Source organism: Mycteria americana, chromosome 4 (genome assembly GCF_035582795.1).
Source record: "Mycteria americana isolate JAX WOST 10 ecotype Jacksonville Zoo and Gardens chromosome 4, USCA_MyAme_1.0, whole genome shotgun sequence".
NCBI lineage: Eukaryota > Metazoa > Chordata > Aves > Ciconiiformes > Ciconiidae > Mycteria > Mycteria americana.
In genome coordinates, this window is record NC_134368.1 from 10,942,970 (window position 1) to 10,960,500 (window position 17,531).

Here is a 17,531-nt window from a genome sequence, read left to right on the forward strand (position 1 = left end):
ATGAAATGAAGTGTCTGGGCTCAGTATTTTCTAAGTGTTTTCACTTATGTGTAAATACATCCTTCCCTATACCCCCACATGTGCATGTTCACTCTCCTGTAGAGAAGCCTTTTAGAAAAATGAACTTGCTATTAAAACGACAGCTTGTTGGACAGCAAAGACAAATTAGTGCTAGTTGCAGAATAATTACATTGACAAATTGCTTGAGTTGTACAATGTTAATGTCAGTGAAAAGCCCCAGGTCCTCAGTAAAACTGCAGCAATATGGGAAAAATGGAGAGAAAACCAGGACCCCAAAGTAAGTTTTGGAAAGGTAAATAAAACAATAGTTCTGTGAATTGCGGTAATCACAGAGTAGTGGGGAACAGAAGGACAACTTTAAACTTTTCTCAGGACTGCCTTGCATGTGAGTTGCTCCTTTGACTTCAGTCTATTACGAATGTCACCAAGTAGCACTTGCAGAATTGGGAACTAAATGCGTAATTAAGAACCCCTTGAAACTAAACAAACCATAATTTTTAACCTCTCTGGCACAGGGAGGTTATTATTTCAAGAAGAGTAACAATTAGCAGATCTCTTATTTTTTACTTGAAGTCATAACAACAGTTCAGTGTATAAATTCCTTACATCATTGTGTGTGCAATGGGAGACCAGCACAAATATTCCAGCAAGGCAGTAAAACCATATTGAGTTTTCCCAGCCACGTCGGCATCTTGAAGGCACACTTGAAGGTAACCGTGACCTGCACAGCTCTCCATACAGCCTTTTCTCAACTTTATGGCTCACAGAGAAAACTACAATGCTGCTGAAACTGGGCTGGTTCAAAGGTAGAGCATGGGAAAGCACTGCAGTGATCTGCACTGTTTATGCAGTGAGTTTTTACAAATGTCATTCCTGGAAAATTTGAAAAATTTTCAGAGTATAAATAATTTTTCTCTCCAAAGGATCTTGAAGCGCAGTGCCACACTTTCAGTTAACAATGAGGTAAATTAAAGTTAGTTTGTTCAAATGACTGAGTTTATTTTCTTAGGGATGAGGTGGAACATTTTAAGTAATTTGATTCAAGTAAGGGCAAGAAACTTAGTTGTAGGTCTTCACAACAGTCAAATTAATTTCCTCTCCTTTTTGCTCCAGTTGGTACAAATGTTCAAATCCACCATCAAAGTGGCAAGTTCATTTCTAAAACAACCTACTGGCTCAGCAGCTAATTGTAAGTTAAAAACAAGGTGTGGTAGCTGAGTTGAGTTCAAAACCATAAAAGTACTTCATTTCTCTGAGCACTAGTATTTACTTGCAGGTTTAAAAAAAGACCCTGACCTGCACAGTTTATAAAAACTTACTGTCCTGCACCGTGAATTTTCTTTCATATTGAAAACTGGATTTAAAAAAAGTCACCTGGATAGCCCTTATTTTCTGAAGTGTAAAAGGAAAACATTTATGTTTCTATAATGAGAGTATGGGAATTAAATGCTGTAATGTCAGACTAAGTAGTATTACTTTAGCTCCTGTATGGTTGAGTGATTTTACTATAATAGTTTCTCATAATAATGCTTTTTATCTGTAATACATAGGGGATAGACAGACTGACAGAGCTGTAATCTTTCTTTCAGAAGCATAGTGTTAAATGAACAGGGGCCAAGTGAAAATATAATTCTGAAAGGAAGATAAAGACGGCCCTATATAAGACTGAAATAAGACGTGTCACCATTTCAAGTGAAAGATGTTCGCTCTGAAAATAATGCCATATATTAAGAAGACATGTCACATGAAATCAGCTTTGAATTTATACCACAAGGCCTAGAATTTATTTGTTTGTGGCAAAAGGCTGCATACAATTGCGCGAGTTTTGTATAGCCCCTACTCTTGCCACTGCTATTTGCTGTTCATGCAGTGCTGTGCGTGCTGAGCATTGAACACGCTTATGAAGACTAGGGCCCTGCCCCAAAAAACTCACCACTTACTAGACCACAGAACGAACAAACATGTTCTCCTGGTTTCACAGCTGCCTGCGCGTACATGCAAAGCTCCTCCGTATGTACCGAGGCAAACTAACGCTGGAACAGCTTCAGCACGGATGGTGGCTTCTACTGGAGCTGCCAACCACTCATCGGGACACGCTGAAATTAGCGCCTTCTTCCATTTCCCTCCCAAAACTCCTGAGCTGTCTTTTCTGTGACCTTTTAAGTGCGTATGGTCATAGGTGAATGAAAGGCAAATACTGGCACCCCGGAACTATACTCCGACCCACCATCGCTACCATGCAACGCCATCAAAATTTTAACGCTACATTAAGATTTTATGCCGCCATAAGTTATCACCAGGTTTAATGTGCTCGTATCTATTATTTTTACATCTCGCCGCCCACTCACGTCAAAGCCCAGTGCTACAGGGTTTCATCTTTCCTGGGCCCGCATGTGTGATTGTGCATTGAGGAGAACAACCTGGGGAAATGATGGCAATTGCAGCAGCGGTTTATAACCCGCGGGCAGGTGATGACGGTAGGGCAGTAGCCAGGCTGCTGTGGTCGATGGAATTAGGAGAGCTTCCTTCGGCCTAACCCAGAGGACGGCAACTCAGGAGCGAGGAGCCCCACAGCCGAGGCCCGCTTCCCTCATGAGCAAGGGCCTCGGGGCTCTTCGGGGGGGAGCAGGGCCCTCAGCCACCGGCCTGAGGGGCGTAACCTCCATTGTCAGCCTGCCCTGCCCGGCATTTGGGGAAGGCGGCGTTAGTGGGGTGCCGAGGGCTGCGGCAGGGGGCGAAGGCCCCACAAAGCCGGTCGCACCGAGCAACACGCGACGCCAAAGCAGTCCCACATCGCGGGGCTGTGTTCTCACAGGGCGGCTAGCCCCCGCGGAAGGGGCCGCAGCCCACTCGCCGCTCTGCAAGAACGCGGCCCGTGGCGCCTCAGCCCCCTGCGGGAACGACCGGCAGCTGCGGCCCCTTTAAGGCGCGGGGGCGCGCGTCACGTGGTGCTCGGCGGCTCCTGGGCGGCGGTGTAGTCCCTTGACCGGGGTGGCAACGTCGGCCGGCGGGGCTTACGGCGGCGGGGGGGACTACAGCTCCCAGCGGGTACCGCGGGAACGGATGAGCTCACCGGCCGCGCCCAGGCGGGCCTCGCAGTGCACGCCGGGAGTTGTAGTCCGCTGTCCCCCTCAGCGACGGGCTGTGGAGCCGCCAGGGAACTACGCATCCCAGCGTGCCCCGCGGGGCAGGTTCCCGTCAGCGCAAGGGGGAGCCCCCCGACGTAAAGGGGGATCACTTTCCCCTTGTGTCCGCCATATTGGACGGTAACTCTGGTCAGCGGCGCTGGGGCCGAGGGAGTCCCCGTTGCCGTGACAGTCGGTGCGCTCCGCTCCTCGGCACCCGGGGTGGCCCGTGCCCCGGCCCTGCCCGTCCCCTCCGCTCCCGGGCGCTCGCGGCGGCCCCGCGCCCCTTCCCCTCCTCCTCCTCCTCCTCCTTCTCCTCCTCCCCCCCGCTCCCTCCTCCCTTGCCCGGGTGTCAGGCACGATGAGTCCGGCCGACGCCAAGCGCGGAGCCAAGCGCCGGAAGAACAAGCGGGGCGGCGGCCTCAGCAGCACCGGCGGGCCCGGACCCAGCGGCGGCGGCGGCGCCGGCGGCCTGGGCAAGGCCGGGGCGGCGGCGGGAGCGGCCCCTCTGCGGGCTGCGACCCAGGCGGCCGCCGCCTCGTCGAGCGCGGTGGGCGGCCTGCTGACAGCGCCGGCGACGGCCGCCGGCAACGGAGCCCTGGGCGGCGGCGGGGCCGCGGCGGGACACGGCGAGGTGAGGGGGGGGGCAAGGCGGGCGGCGCTGACATCCCGCTGCGGCGGGCCCGGCACACACCCACCCGGGCGGGCGGCGCTGGCAGCCGGGGCTGCCACCGCGCCATCCGCCCTCTCCTCCTGCCCTTTTCGGCGGGTGCGGGCCCCGGGGCCTCAGTGGGGCGGGGGAAGGGAGTGCTGGGCCCCTCGCAGCGGCGGGGGGCCGCGGCGCTGCCCTGCGTGGCGGGGCGGTGGGGCTGGGCAGTGTCCCCGGCTCCCCACCCTTTGTGGGGGAAGGGCAGCGCAGGCTGTTCGGGCCGTGTCGTCCAGGGGTTTCTCCTGAAATCCCGGCAGGAGGCAGCTCCAGGGTCCCCATCCTCGGGGGTTGTCGGGCTCGGGCCCCACCTTAATGGAGGAGCTGTAAGAAATAGGTGGGCAGGCCATGAAAAAGCAAAAATAGACCTTTGTGTATATTTTTTCCCCATTAATATTGGAGCCCTTTTTGCAGTAGACAACTTCGTTAAGCATAAGAGGTTCGTTGTAGCTTGGGCTGTGGTTTGCACTCTGGTGCCTCAGAATAATTTAGATCTGTTACATTATTTCATAATATGGTGAAATTTATTGGGAGCAGATTGTGTGGTTTAACTGGTCTTTTTTTTTCAAGAAAAATTGCTCAAGGATTAGGCCTTTAGAAAGGTATCCTACTGGCTCAAGTGACAAAAGAGTAAATAAGTTACGTTCCTTTCTCTCATGAAGGTTACCCCATTTTTTTTGTTATCTACACAAAGCTTGCGTTTAGGTATCATATTTACAAAAGCATTTCCTGCTGACAGCATCTTCAGACTTCCATGTATATGTCATACAGCCTACTCTGTTTCCTCTCTTGCTCTCATAAAGTTGTACATGTGAAGGGGAAATAGAAGAAATGGCTTTTGTGACGTAGGGTGTCTGAAATACCGTGATGTAACAAATGGGGTTTTTGGTTCTCCACGTAATTTTGTGCCCATCTATTTTGCTAGGTCAACAAGCAATCCGATGATTTAGATTAACTTTTTTTCCCCCCTCTTTAAAACTTGTCTTTCTACACTCTCATACTTGGTGACCCAAAATCCACAGTGCTTTAGAATAACCATTTCTGTATGTCTGTTCTAATCTGACACTTATTTCAGGCATAACTTCATTTTGGGACAGTAGCCCTTACGTGATTTAGATATCCAGAAGAATGATGTGCATAATGGCGAAGAGGTGTGCAAGTTTTTATTTGCAACTTTGCAAGTCATCACTAAACTCTGTTCTAGTTAAATCTCTAGCAGGAAGATGCATCTTGTTTTGTTTTACATCTTAGATTGCAAGCTCTTCCAGGCACGGGTTCCTAGGTATTGTTGGAATAGACATGATAATGCCAAGGGAAATAAAACAAGCAGTGTGATACACAGAATGGGACATTGATGTGATTCAAATAACGAAGGCTCCACTATCCCTGATATTTTCATCTGTTTGTGTCTTGTGGTTATGTGTAGTCTAGGACTTTGGTTCTAACCTAATTGCACTGTATCAGATCTTTTTCTGAAATTCATCTTAAAAGGGCAACATCACTGCTGATCTTCCTACTTCATGTTTCTTCTTTCTTTCAGACTAGGTAGTTACTAATAAAATTTCTCAGTCTTCAGGAGTCTTCACTTGGAAAGTATAAGTCATATCTTCAAAATTAAATACAGTATTTCAGCACTAAATTTCTGGGAAAATACTTCTGTATATTACATGTACTGATATATTATTCATACTCTTATAAGTATGCACAACATGTTATTTTGAATGCATTTGTAACTTTGTCTTAATAGATCTTTTTTGCTTGTACTTAGATGTGTATGCAATTTGTCAAATGTTTCCATTTCATTTAACAGTGTGGTACAAGTGATTCTGAAGACTGATGGACAAACGGGGAATAAGAAGTCAGTTAGATCAGTTAGTTAAGCTAGAATAAACCTGCAACACGGATCTTATTTAATCAAACAGTAAGCATATTAGAATTAGATTTTGAGGATAGATAAATCCCTGTGCTCAGTTTCTGAAAGGTAAATGCTTATACTCTATAATAGTCTTTTAAAGTTGTTGTTACTTCCTCCATTCTGCTTTCAGCGACCTTTTTCTTGACATTTTCAATACCTTTCCAACGGTGGTGACACATGAAAGTTGCCAGTACTTAAAAGTTAACTGATAATCTTGTTTCAAAGATGAAAGCAAAGATGAAATCTCAAAGCATCATTACATGACTATTACTTACATGAAAATGCGATCTCCTTAATGGTTAATAATTTGTTAGTTAAGGGTACATGGTCAAAACAAGACTTCGTTCTTTGAGTGCAAGAGTAGCATATGTTGTTTCTGGATGAAGTTGAGAAAGAGAACTGTGTATTTTACATGACTGATCACTTCTAAATTAGGTGCAATATTTGTTTTGGCTGGATGGAGAGTAAGCAACGCACTAATAGCTGTAAAGTAGTATCCAGAGTTGCTTTACTTTCATCTTGCACAGAATATTGTAAAGTTCCCGTTAGTGGGTAAGATAAATCATCAGCCAATTCTCTGCTGGACAAACTTGACTATTTAATCTCTGAAAATATAAAAAATGTAAAAAACCCCCAGAAATTAGTATTTGCGGCACAGCATAACGTTTTCTACTTGTTTGCATGCTTTCTGTTTCCAGCTTTCGCCACTTTTCTGGTTTTAGGGCATCCATTCTGGATGTGGTGGGCACGTCCTTCTACTAATGTTCTATTAGATGCTTCTTCCAAAACTTGTCTAAAATATAGAGTGAAGCAAGATGTTTAAGGAATGATCCTGTGTGTGCTCTGCATTCTTGTGTGTCAATAATTGTTTGGAATGAGGTATACTTTCAACATGCTTTATAAAACAGGTTGAACAGAGTTTTAAAATGGCTATATTTATGGTTGAAACTAAAAGCACATGTGCCAGTATTGAAATTCTAGCTAAGCCTGTTAGAGCTAACAAATATATTTTAATTGAGGTTTTTACACATCTTATCTGGAGTTTTTTTAAGACTGTAGGCTAAATTCCACATTAGAGTACATGCTAAGTCTTGTTCTGGGGTGCAAGTGGGCAGCTCCTAATGGAATCTTCCTGGAAACTACATTGCCCCATGCACATGCTTTATAGCATCTGAATTCATCCTCTCTAGCACTGTCAGGTGTTTTAGAATGATAGTGAAATTAAGGATGCTTTGCCAGTGTGTCAGTGCAAGGGAGTATCTCCGTTTTGGAAACCTGTAACTGTGTCCACTTTAACTGGAACTGGAAACAAAGTCATTGAGTTGTGTGGTGCTGCTGCAGGACTTCCCTAGAGTTGTATTCTTTTCCTTACAGAACTATAGAACTATTTACAGCAATGTTATGAAGAGTCAAGTATCCTATAAATAATAGTAATTTGTAACCAGAAAATAAAATAAATATTTGGAAGTTTAATGCATATATTTAAAGGAATAGATCTTGCTTTCATTTTTTTTTAATTCAGTAATGTATTGTCAGGCCTTTATAATTTGATTCTTTGAATTTTTGACTGATGGTTGGATTATTGATGTTGTGAGATGCATTTGATTATCTTTATCAACCAGTGCATAACTCATAGATACGCTGTAGTACAATTGGCTGTTCCTTAATATGTTTGGGTACTTTGGAGTGAAGAGTTTTATGTCAGTGGCTGATCAGCTACAGCAGTAGTTTTTGTTACAGGCCTGACTGATCTTGTGTTATTAAGGGGAGTAATTTAGTAGCCATTTTACAATTCTCTCACTTGCGTTTTTCAAAGTATTGTTTGTCTGTCAAGTGTAGTAAATCTTATTATGTTTGAGAGCTGTCTGTTGTAGAATTTTCATAAAATATTTCACTGGACTATTCCTTTATTTTGAGATACTGTTTTTAAATAGAGCTTCCATACATAGCAGACCATATATTGCCACCTTTTAGACCAATTTTTTCAGCAGCTTTGTAGTTACTGATAGTTTACTGATATCTGTGCTTGATTTGTTGTTTGAGATTTTGCCTTTTCTCTCTTCCCCCTCCATGATTCGAACATTCAAAAGAAATAGCATACAAAAGGGGAGCTTTGTCAGGAACTCAGAAGTTCAGCAAATAGCTAGCTTTTGTACTTTTATGTAGGGCCTCCTCCTCTCCAAAAGCAAACTTATTTTGGCCAATTTTTGTCAAGGCTCAGGTAAACTAGATAAATTCCAATAAATAGTATTGTAACCTCTACTCTTTGGGCTGAGGAAGCAGGTACTTCTAAACACTCATAACACTTGATGAAAAATAAGTATTTTTGACAGTCTGGTAGCACATTTGTTACTCTGACTAAATGCAGTCGCTGCCCTGAAGAGCTTATGCTCTGCTTGCTTTTTTAATACAAGGAGATGTAACAGAATGGGATGAAACTATTAGAATTGGGTTTAGGTGGTATGGTTGAGTTAACTTGCTAATTTAGAAAGAGAATCTATTGTGACTTAAACGAATCTAACTAGAACATTTCAAACTTTAAAACAAGCTTAATGGTTGCATAACATTCACATTAATAGCTCTTTCTTAGTTTCTTCCCATGATCAGTTAAGGCATTTTTCAGCTAATAGACCTGAGACCACAGGCACACATATTAGCGGTTCATTCAGATCTTGTAATACTGCTCCTGGGAAGTGTATGCCTGTGTGTACTCATGACCTTGACGTATATCCAATCCCTTGTGCTCCATTTCTCCCCCACCTCCTGCACCTGCTATATCATGGTCAACTGGTAATGAGAATAATCGGTTGTGAATTGTTAAATGAAACATGTGGAAAGTGTGTCCAAAAAAATGGCATCTGGTTCAGCGGTGTCTAATCTGTGGTAGCTAAGTATCCTCCTATGGCTTTGTTATGAGACATTTGATTCTGGATGTGAAGGCAAAGGATTTTTTTTTTCTTGCTGTATTGATTGCAAAATGGTTGAGAGAGATTGAGAGAGGGAAATCTTTTACTTTCAAAAACATAGTGACTACCTGCTCTTCCAAAATTTTGTTTCCTGACTGTGAAAAGGAAACCTTGGTGATTTAATTTGGAACTAGATTAATGTGAAAAGTTAGTTCTTTTCTAAATAGGTGCATATTGATGAGAATATTCAGGGTTCTTGTCCAGTTCTTGTCCTGCAATTTTTTTTTAATCCCAAACAGTACCTGAAGCTTCATTTAGGTATTTAACATCACATTCTTTTCTGGGTTATGGCATTTATCCTTTTGTAGTGGTATCCCATCTTGAGGGGAGCCCTCAGGTCCTTTTTCCTTTACAGTCTGTGTAAGGAAGGGAGCCAGGCTTACTCTCTTCTTCTTGCCTGGCAAGGAGAGCTGAGTGGATGTGGAAATTCAGTTTGGTGGTGTTTGGTGCCTACAAGACTAATGTTTAGTCCTTGATGTATGTGTAGCGAGGGTGGCCCTTAACGAATACAGGTCTGCTGAAGATGTGTTGTGGAGAAGTTAGGAGAAATAACTGGGAAATAAACTTGCTTTGCTTAGGATGTACAGGGCTTCATGGATGTGCTAGGCAGTGTTCCAGGTTTATATGGATCTGGGTAATCAAAGAAGATTTAATATTTGTTGAGGCTCCTTCACTGGTGGGAAAGGAGGTCATATATCCTCTTTTATTAAGGTAATGAAAACAGTTCCTACATTTACCTTTCTTGTGGTAACTTTTTTAATAGCGACCGAGGTACCTTTGGACTACTCAGTTTTGAGAAAGGGTATTCCATATGTGAACTTTTCCTAGGATAATTAAACAGAAGGAAAAAACTGAGTTAAATGTATAGAAGAATGCTGCAGTTCAGTTCTCTTCTCTGCTAATATCTTAATCTACATGTTCTAAATTTCTTGTGCTGCAAATGAAGAGTTCAGCTGGGAAATGACACTTATGATGCTGCTATTAATGTTATTATAGGAACTGCCCAAATTGAGGCTTGTCTGAGAATGCAGTAAAATAAATATGCCATTATTTTTTTGATATGAGAATTACTTAATTTTATATTGTAAAAATTCAAGGCAGCCTATGACATTATTGACCTTCACCTCCTAGCTGTGTGAGGAAACACACCAGAAATAGTATTAAAGATAGGTCTGAGCAACATAGTAATTTCCCTGAAGTACATATTTTCTTTTTTAATATCTTTTCTATACATTTTCTTTTTTTTATTATTATTTTTTTTTACATAGAATGTACAGCTGCTTTAGTGATGCAGAAGTTGGTCCGAGCACTGTTTTACAAAGTGAATTTTAGGGGAAAAATTAGCGGGGTTGCCTGCGAGCCTGTTTGAGGCTGTTGAACAGAAGTTGTTCATGTTGGACTGGTGATAGTGCTGGAGAAAAACTTTATTGGAGTCTGAACTTTAACCATGTTCTTAAATAATCAACTTACCTTCTGTTGTACAAGCCACAAATGTAGTTCTCTCTATCTCAAAACTCGTAGTAATGATAGAACACACTCAGGCATCTGAGAGGGAGGCACTCCTGTTGTGCATCACTCTGTAGAGTGGCCGTCTCTCTCCACCCTTTATTAAAGGAAGCCCTGAGGGACTTCGGTGCAGGCTGGGTGCCCAAAGTTGGATAGTATGGAAAATCTCTGTAGGAGGTCATGCTTAGCCTCTACGTGCCTATTCAGTTATGGTTTCTTCCTTTAAAAAAAAAAAAAAAGTTGGAGCTCAAAAGGGTTGAGATGAGTGACCCCCTGCGTCATTTCTTAAAACTGAAAGAATAGCTTTGCTCATTTATAGGGAGGAAACAACAGATTGACTCCACTGTGCATTTCTTGGAAGAAAAGCTCTGGGTACTTCCATGAAATATTGCTATGCATAGTCTCTTCTCAGGCCTACAGAAATAAAACAGAATAGGTTGCGGATGCCTCTGTAGTGTTACTTATTGTGGAATGTCACAAAGTTAAGTCCTCGTGCACAGGAGAGCTTTACAATAGTCCTCCTTTAACACATCTATCTGTTGAACTGGTTTGTAGTAGCTTTGTCAAGTGTTTGCTTCTGAAGGAACTTCAAAAACATGAGACCACAATCGTCCAGGTAAATAAGTTTTTACAGGGTTACAAAAGTCATTATTTTTAAGGTCAGAGCTTTGGACTGCCTGGATCCAGAGCAGACTTGTCAGCCATGGCATCTGGGCTTTAGGGCTTCCTTTATGGTCTCATCTTCTACTCGTCTTAGAACATGGCTGTGGGAGGTGAATTGCTGGTGGTGCAGGAGCCCTGCGCCGCAATAGGCAGTGAGGACTAATTTCTGGGAGTGTGCATGGATGGCAGTTGCTGTTAGGAAAAGCTGCTGGATTTTTTTTTTAACTGCTTTGGCAGCAGTTCAGTGGTCTGTGTTGAGCTGCGAACAGATGGAGGATGTGATCAGCTGTTGGGGCAGTGTTTGGTGCTCTAAATAGCTATTCCTTGTCTTCTCCAGGGAAAGGTAGCAGGCTGGATAGAAGTGTCCGGCTGGCAGCCCAGGGGACTTCACTGTTCTAGATCTAAATTTTCAGATGCCCGTCTTTATTCTTCTAGATATTAATTATGCCTACGCTATCAAAAGTGTTAGTTTAGTCATGGCTTGCATTGCAATGTCAGCTTTGCTCACTTTGATCCACAAGTCAGTTGTTGCTCTTTTTGGAAATAACAGCTTCTCTGCTTAAAAGTTAAAGCAAAACCAAACAGTGTAGAGAACTGGGCAGGGATTAGTTTATGTCCCAAACCTGTGAATATGCTGAAGAGGTAAGCTTTCTAAAGATTGTATATAAATACATTCATCACTAACATATAAAACTCTAGTGATTGATATCTGTTTATTAAATATTATATGATTGATATGTTAGCTCTAGTAATTAAATCCAGTAGTTGTCCTGTGAAAATGTAAAGGGCTCCATGCACCCATAACTATCTGTAGTTTTCTGAGTTAGGAATGTAAACACTGGCAACTTAAGTCTATGCTAAGGCTTTTAGTACTTAGACTTCTGTGGACAACAGTGAAATGATTGAGAGGTGTTTTTGTGTAGTTTTCTTTTTCCTTCCCCCTTAAGATCTCACTCACCTCCTTTAGGAAATCTGCAAGCATAGCAGAACTAACCACTGAAATTATTCCCCAAAGAAGGTATTGGAGAGTAAAGGGCCGAGTAGTAGGCATGTTCCTCTACAGCATCAGAAGCTGAAGGAGGTTTACAGTAATGGGAATCTCATTTAGTTATAACACTCCGAAAGCTATTGGGAAGGGGGGAAGTGCATATGGCATGTTGTGTTAGGACCATCCATCTCCTGAGCCAGCTTTTATCTAAAATTGGTCATCTAAGATAATATATGATCTGGATTCATGGTAGTAATCCACCTTTCAGGTGGACTTAGCACAGCTGTGTGCTAGCATGGCTGTCTAGCTTCTGCCAGAGCTGGTGCATAATAACTCAAGAGTTAGTGTTCAGCCATGTCCATCAAACGTTCTTTCTGTACCACCACCAACTACTTAGAAGCTGTAAACCTGGATATTTACCAACTAGACCAAGGTCTGAACAAGACCCAGAAACAGCATCTGGATATGCTTTGTATGTGGCAAAATATTGCTTTCTCAGGCACCTGTCTTTTTTGGTCTACTTTTATTCTCCCCATCTGTCAGAAGAAACAGGTGGCAATTTAAGAGAAGTCTGTGGTTACTGAATGAGGATGGGGTCTTTGGAAGGATAGAATAAGACTAAAATGGCTTTTTCTTTCCCCTTGGATGATGGAGAAGAGTTAATGTGGATAAGGAGAGAAAGAGCTGTAAAAGAGCAAACATTATTGATGTTACATGAAATATGCTTAGCCTTATGAAATGGCTAAGCATGTTTCAAGTGAGTCCATGAAAGAAAGGCTCTTGAACATATTAACTGAGCATGACATTATGTAACCAATTTTGTTTTAAACTTGACTAATAAGTTTGGGTCATGTCGTTCATAGGTTTTGAGTGTCTATCATTAGCGACATCTAAAATAAACTTAATTAGATTATCAGCATTGTAAGGTGAGGGAAAGAAAAGAGGGCTGTCAATTGAATCCTACTTCTGGAAGAAGTCTATTTAATGCAAGCCATAACTCTTTAAAGTCTATGTATTTCTTTATTAGGGCATATCTCATTGTGTGTAGTGACAAAGTTTGTTGAAAACTGTATTAAATGTAATGTACACATAATGTTCTGCAAAGTGCTGTAAGGCTCTACCTTGACTCCTGTTCTGCTTTAAGCTTTGTGCTGTCAGGCTGCATCAGTGACAGCTCCTTACAAACAAAAGAAGTGGCTTTAGGCAGGGGTGCCGGACGTGAATGCACTCTGCCACCCGCTTCTTCTCTTTGAGGCTTTTTTCAAAGAGAGAGAACTAGTGCAAACAGCTGTATGTTGATGTGGTTCGAGTCAGTGCACTAACTGTGGGCACTGCAAACTTTTGGATTTCTTCTGTATTTTGGGACTAAAGTAATTTTGCTTTTAAACTAAGATGATTTTTTTTTTAAAGCCAAAGCTTATTTTCTGGTTTTTTGTGTTTTTTTTTTTTCTTTTTTTTTTTCCTGTGTGCAGAAATAGTAGCTTTAGCTCTCAGAGCAGAACTCTTCCAAAGCTAGGAAGGTGGTGCTACTACTGAATTGTACACAAGGTAGTTCAGCTATTTTCTAATATTAAAGTGGGTTTTTCCATTGATCTAGGTGCAATAAACTAACAGTGTGTTTTAAAAATACCTTGAGTTAACGTGTTTTCATAGGCAGACTTTGGTTAGTTTGTGAATATTACAAGAAGTTACGGAACCTCTTTCAAATTCTATAACCATATTAAACCCAATAGTTGACTATTTCAAACTTGTTGTAGGGAGTATTTCAGAGATGGATGTGAGGCACTGAATTTGGATAACACTAATGTTGACGCAAGCCCAGAGACACTTTCGTGGACAGATGAGTGAGTGAGAAGTGTGTGTGCATGCTTATACATGTGTGTGCATGTATCCAAGCTTTTTAAAACACGGCATTTTTGAATGTGGATTAATGATGTTGCTATGTAAGTGTAGGCATGAAGTAATGTCGTGGTTTAACCCCAGCTGGCAACTAAGCCCCACACAGCTGCTCGCTCACTCCCCCCACAGTGGGATGGGGGAGAGAATCAGAAGAGTAGAAGTGAGAAAACTCGTGGGTTGAGATAAAGACAGTTTAATAGGGAAAGCAAAAGCCATGCACACAAGCAAAGCAAAACAAGGAATTCATTCACTCCTTCCCATGGGCAGGCAGGTGTTCAGCCATCTCCAGGAAAGCAGGGCTCCATCACGTGTAACGGTTAGTTGGGAAGACAAACGCCATCACTCCAAATGTCCCCCCTTCTTCTCCCCCCAGCTTTATATGCTGAGCATGATGTCATATGGTATGGAATAGCCCTTTGGTCAGTTGGCGTCAGCTGTCCCAGCCATGTCCCCTCCCAGCTTCTTGTGCACCCCCAGCCTCCTCGCTGGTGGGGTGGGGTGAGGAGCAGCAAAGGCCTTGACTGTGTAAGCACTGCTCAGCAATAACTAAAACATCCCTGAATTATCAACACTGTTTTCAGCACAAATCCAAAACATAGCCCTGTACTAGCTACTATGAAGAAAATCAACTCTATCCCAGCCAAAACCAGCACAAGTAAATACTTTATGTGCACGTACATTTTTTGGGATTAGGAGAACATATACCTATGTATTAGGGCTGCTGATGGACAAAGAAGTGCCTAAGTAAATGTTTAAAGGTTCTTTGCCACACTGGGTCTCATAGTGAAACCAGTCATTGGGAACAGAAGAGTTTGCTTTAAAAAGCAGTTCTGAGCCACAGTACAGTTTTGCCAGCCTTTAGTGTTTAATTGGTGTGGAGTTAATGACCAAAAGATTTCTTAATTGCCATAATGCTTCCAGGCTGCTTATCTTCAATAAGCTGCTGCCACAACAGATGGCAAGTTAGTGGTTTAGCTTAGGTTCACTAGAAGTCTTTCACCACTTTATTTTAATGGCCATAACTTATCTATGTGACTATAGATAACGTGTAGTTGAAACCCAGATCTTCACTGGAATAGGCTTCAGATGAATTAAGGTTTTATTTTGTCACTCAGCAAGAGATAGAATATTCCTTTACTGTGAGAAGAAACTTTGCAGTTTTATCTGTGATCATCTTTATTTTATCTTTACTTCTTTCTCCTGGCTACTCCCAAGATTTGTCTCCACTATACTGTCATTCTCCGCTTCTTTTCAGGGAGTCTGCAGGGAATTGTGCTGGTGTCTGCTGTGATTTGAGACAGCTTGCAGCAGCAGCCTGAAGCTGACTGTTTTTTTTTTTTTTTTGTTAGTGTCATAACTGGCTAAGAGTCTGAACCACAGGAATAAAAGTGGACAAAATTAAACTTCCATAATTTTCAGATATACGTTGCTTTAAAAAAAGATTCTTATGCTTTCAATGGAAAAAAATTATAATTTTTTTTCTGTCCTGAAACAAGGCTACCACACTTGTACAGTATCCTCCACTAGCTATAAATTTGAAACCTTACATAGGAGGAGGAACTTTGTACTGAGAAACATTGCATAGTAACTAAGTTAAATATTAATTATTATTTAATGGTTTTGGAAGTGCTGTCATTGGCAACCTGGCTTACTGGTTTTCAGAATTATGGGGAAATCATGACAATCATGCATACTTTGAATATTATTTAGACTGCTTGTTGCATGTTTTTTCTAAACTTGATGGCTGTATCTTATGTCTTCATAATAAGAATGATGAGAAAGAAGAATGAATTTTGTCAATATTTAAAGTCATTCTGAGCCTTTGTTTTCATTTTTAATCAGGTGAAAAATCTAGTGTTTGTGTAAGGTTTAGGGGATTGTTCTGGTCCCCACGAATTTGTTAAAATATTACTAGTAATGGCCTGTGGGAATTTATTCCTTAAGTACAAGTAGAGCTTTCAAATAGAAGTCTGAATGTGTGCTTGCCTTTGTGGCTTTTGACTAAGGACATAGAAATGAGTATTTGTCTAAATGAAGCCAGTTCTGAAACAAACTCTGAATCAGGAGGTTGCACCTAATGATGTTACCTGTTAGTGGGATCAGCTCAGTCAATAAGGTATTCCTGATGATTTGACAGCTAAGCTGCAAAAGTCTATGGTAGTCCGTGTCTGTTTTCTGTTAAAGCCTAGAGGATTTTAACCAGTGTTAGACCTCCCTTATACTGAAGACACTAAAAAATCTGTTAAAGAAAGTTACTCCCAACCCTGTTAATATTTATGATAATCCTGCAAAAGTTGACATACCTATCACTAGCTTTTTCCATGAAGTCTTGGCTTGGCGAAATGGCTGATACATAGTGTGCAATGTTGTAATGCAAGGATACTTGAGGTATTGCCCTAATATTAAAAAAATAATTCCCAAATAATTGTATTTTTACATTTTAATTGTTTTCCTGAGTTAGGGATGAATTACTCCGATAAGAAAAGAATTTTCTATGGTTTCTTTGAGACTCATATATTTCTTTTTTTTTTTATAGCAGGAAGTTAGTCTTCACTGTTTTATTTTGCTTGCATTGTCCTATCTCTGACACTTCTGCCACAAAGATATTGTTTTGTATAGTTTGCTAGAGTAATTTAACTTTTTGAAGTTACAGTAAAGTGGGTTTTTTAGTGTTTGTATTAACTCATGATCAGCAAAAAAAAGTTGATGCAATGGAGTCTGCCTTTATTGACGCCTTTAAGGCTTTGTATTTATGGCTAGTAAATTTTTAGTGTCGTCATCTTAATCTTTTTCACCAAAATGGATATTTTGTAGGGGGGCTGTCTATGACATGAGAGAGTTTGGATAAGTATAGGAATAATCTATTAATAAGTGTTAGTATGGGGTCAGGGAGGTGTTATGTCTGATGATTATTTCTTTTGTAGGTGTGTCTGCTTAGTGGGGTTTACTGGGGTTTAGTGGAGCATGAATCCCTTTGGTTAAACCATGGATCACTGGAAGATGTCGTCTTTCTGGCACCTGTTGCATCTGCCCCTCCAATATGTTGTTGTGGTTCTTCCTTTCCTCTTAAGCAAAATTTGATTGACACTGGTGGAGAGGGAGGATGACTGTAGCTCCTCTTTCTGGAAAGCCAGCCCTCTTTGTGGTCAGACATCCTGATCTAGTTGGCCTGCTTGGAGGGAAAGTACATTGGATAGGCTTACAACTCCACTGTAACACCAGAAAATAGCGATGGGAAAGGCGTAAAGGGTGGCTATGTGTGGATTTATCCTTCCAATTTGGCTTTTTTTTTCCCCCATCTTCCTAGTCTCACTTGTACATTCATGAGGCAGAGCATGTGTTTGGGTAACTGGTGAGCGTGTGCTGAGCAGGCAGGCTGTCTGAGCACAGCGGTGTGTCAGAGGCTGGGTAGCTACCAGGGAGTTTGAGCTTTGTGGCCCTGCTTCTTCCTTTTGTGAATTGTCTTAGGTAGACTCTTCTGATTATAGAGCTTTTTATCTTCTTTTAAAATATTAACAGACAACAGTATTGGTAATTATCTACCTTGATACATATTAAAAGGTAGATGATTTGTCTGAAAAATACAATTCTTTTTCTTTAAGGTTGTGGTTTTTGTTTTGGTTGGGTTTTGTTTTTTTTTTGTAATTGTGCTCTGGGAAGCAGACATAACTCCAAGCAACCATCTTTTAGAGTAGTGCTCATAACCATGCTAATTTAACTCTGCTTGCTTTACCTTTTACAT

At 41.8% G+C, this 17,531-nt stretch overlaps 1 protein-coding gene across 4 annotated transcripts in view; it reads left to right on the top strand.

Moving 5' to 3' along the window:
• The first annotated feature begins 3,244 nt into the window (after positions 1-3,244).
• FAM193A (family with sequence similarity 193 member A) overlaps positions 3,245-17,531 on the top strand; it is an 83,707-nt gene continuing 69,420 nt past the window's right edge. For all 4 annotated transcript variants that reach the window (XM_075499625.1, XM_075499628.1, XM_075499626.1 and 1 more), the window contains exon 1: positions 3,245-3,780. In XM_075499625.1, coding sequence (XP_075355740.1) covers positions 3,508-3,780 — 273 coding nt within the window. In that variant the 5' untranslated portion in view covers positions 3,245-3,507. The remainder of the gene's footprint in view (positions 3,781-17,531) is intronic.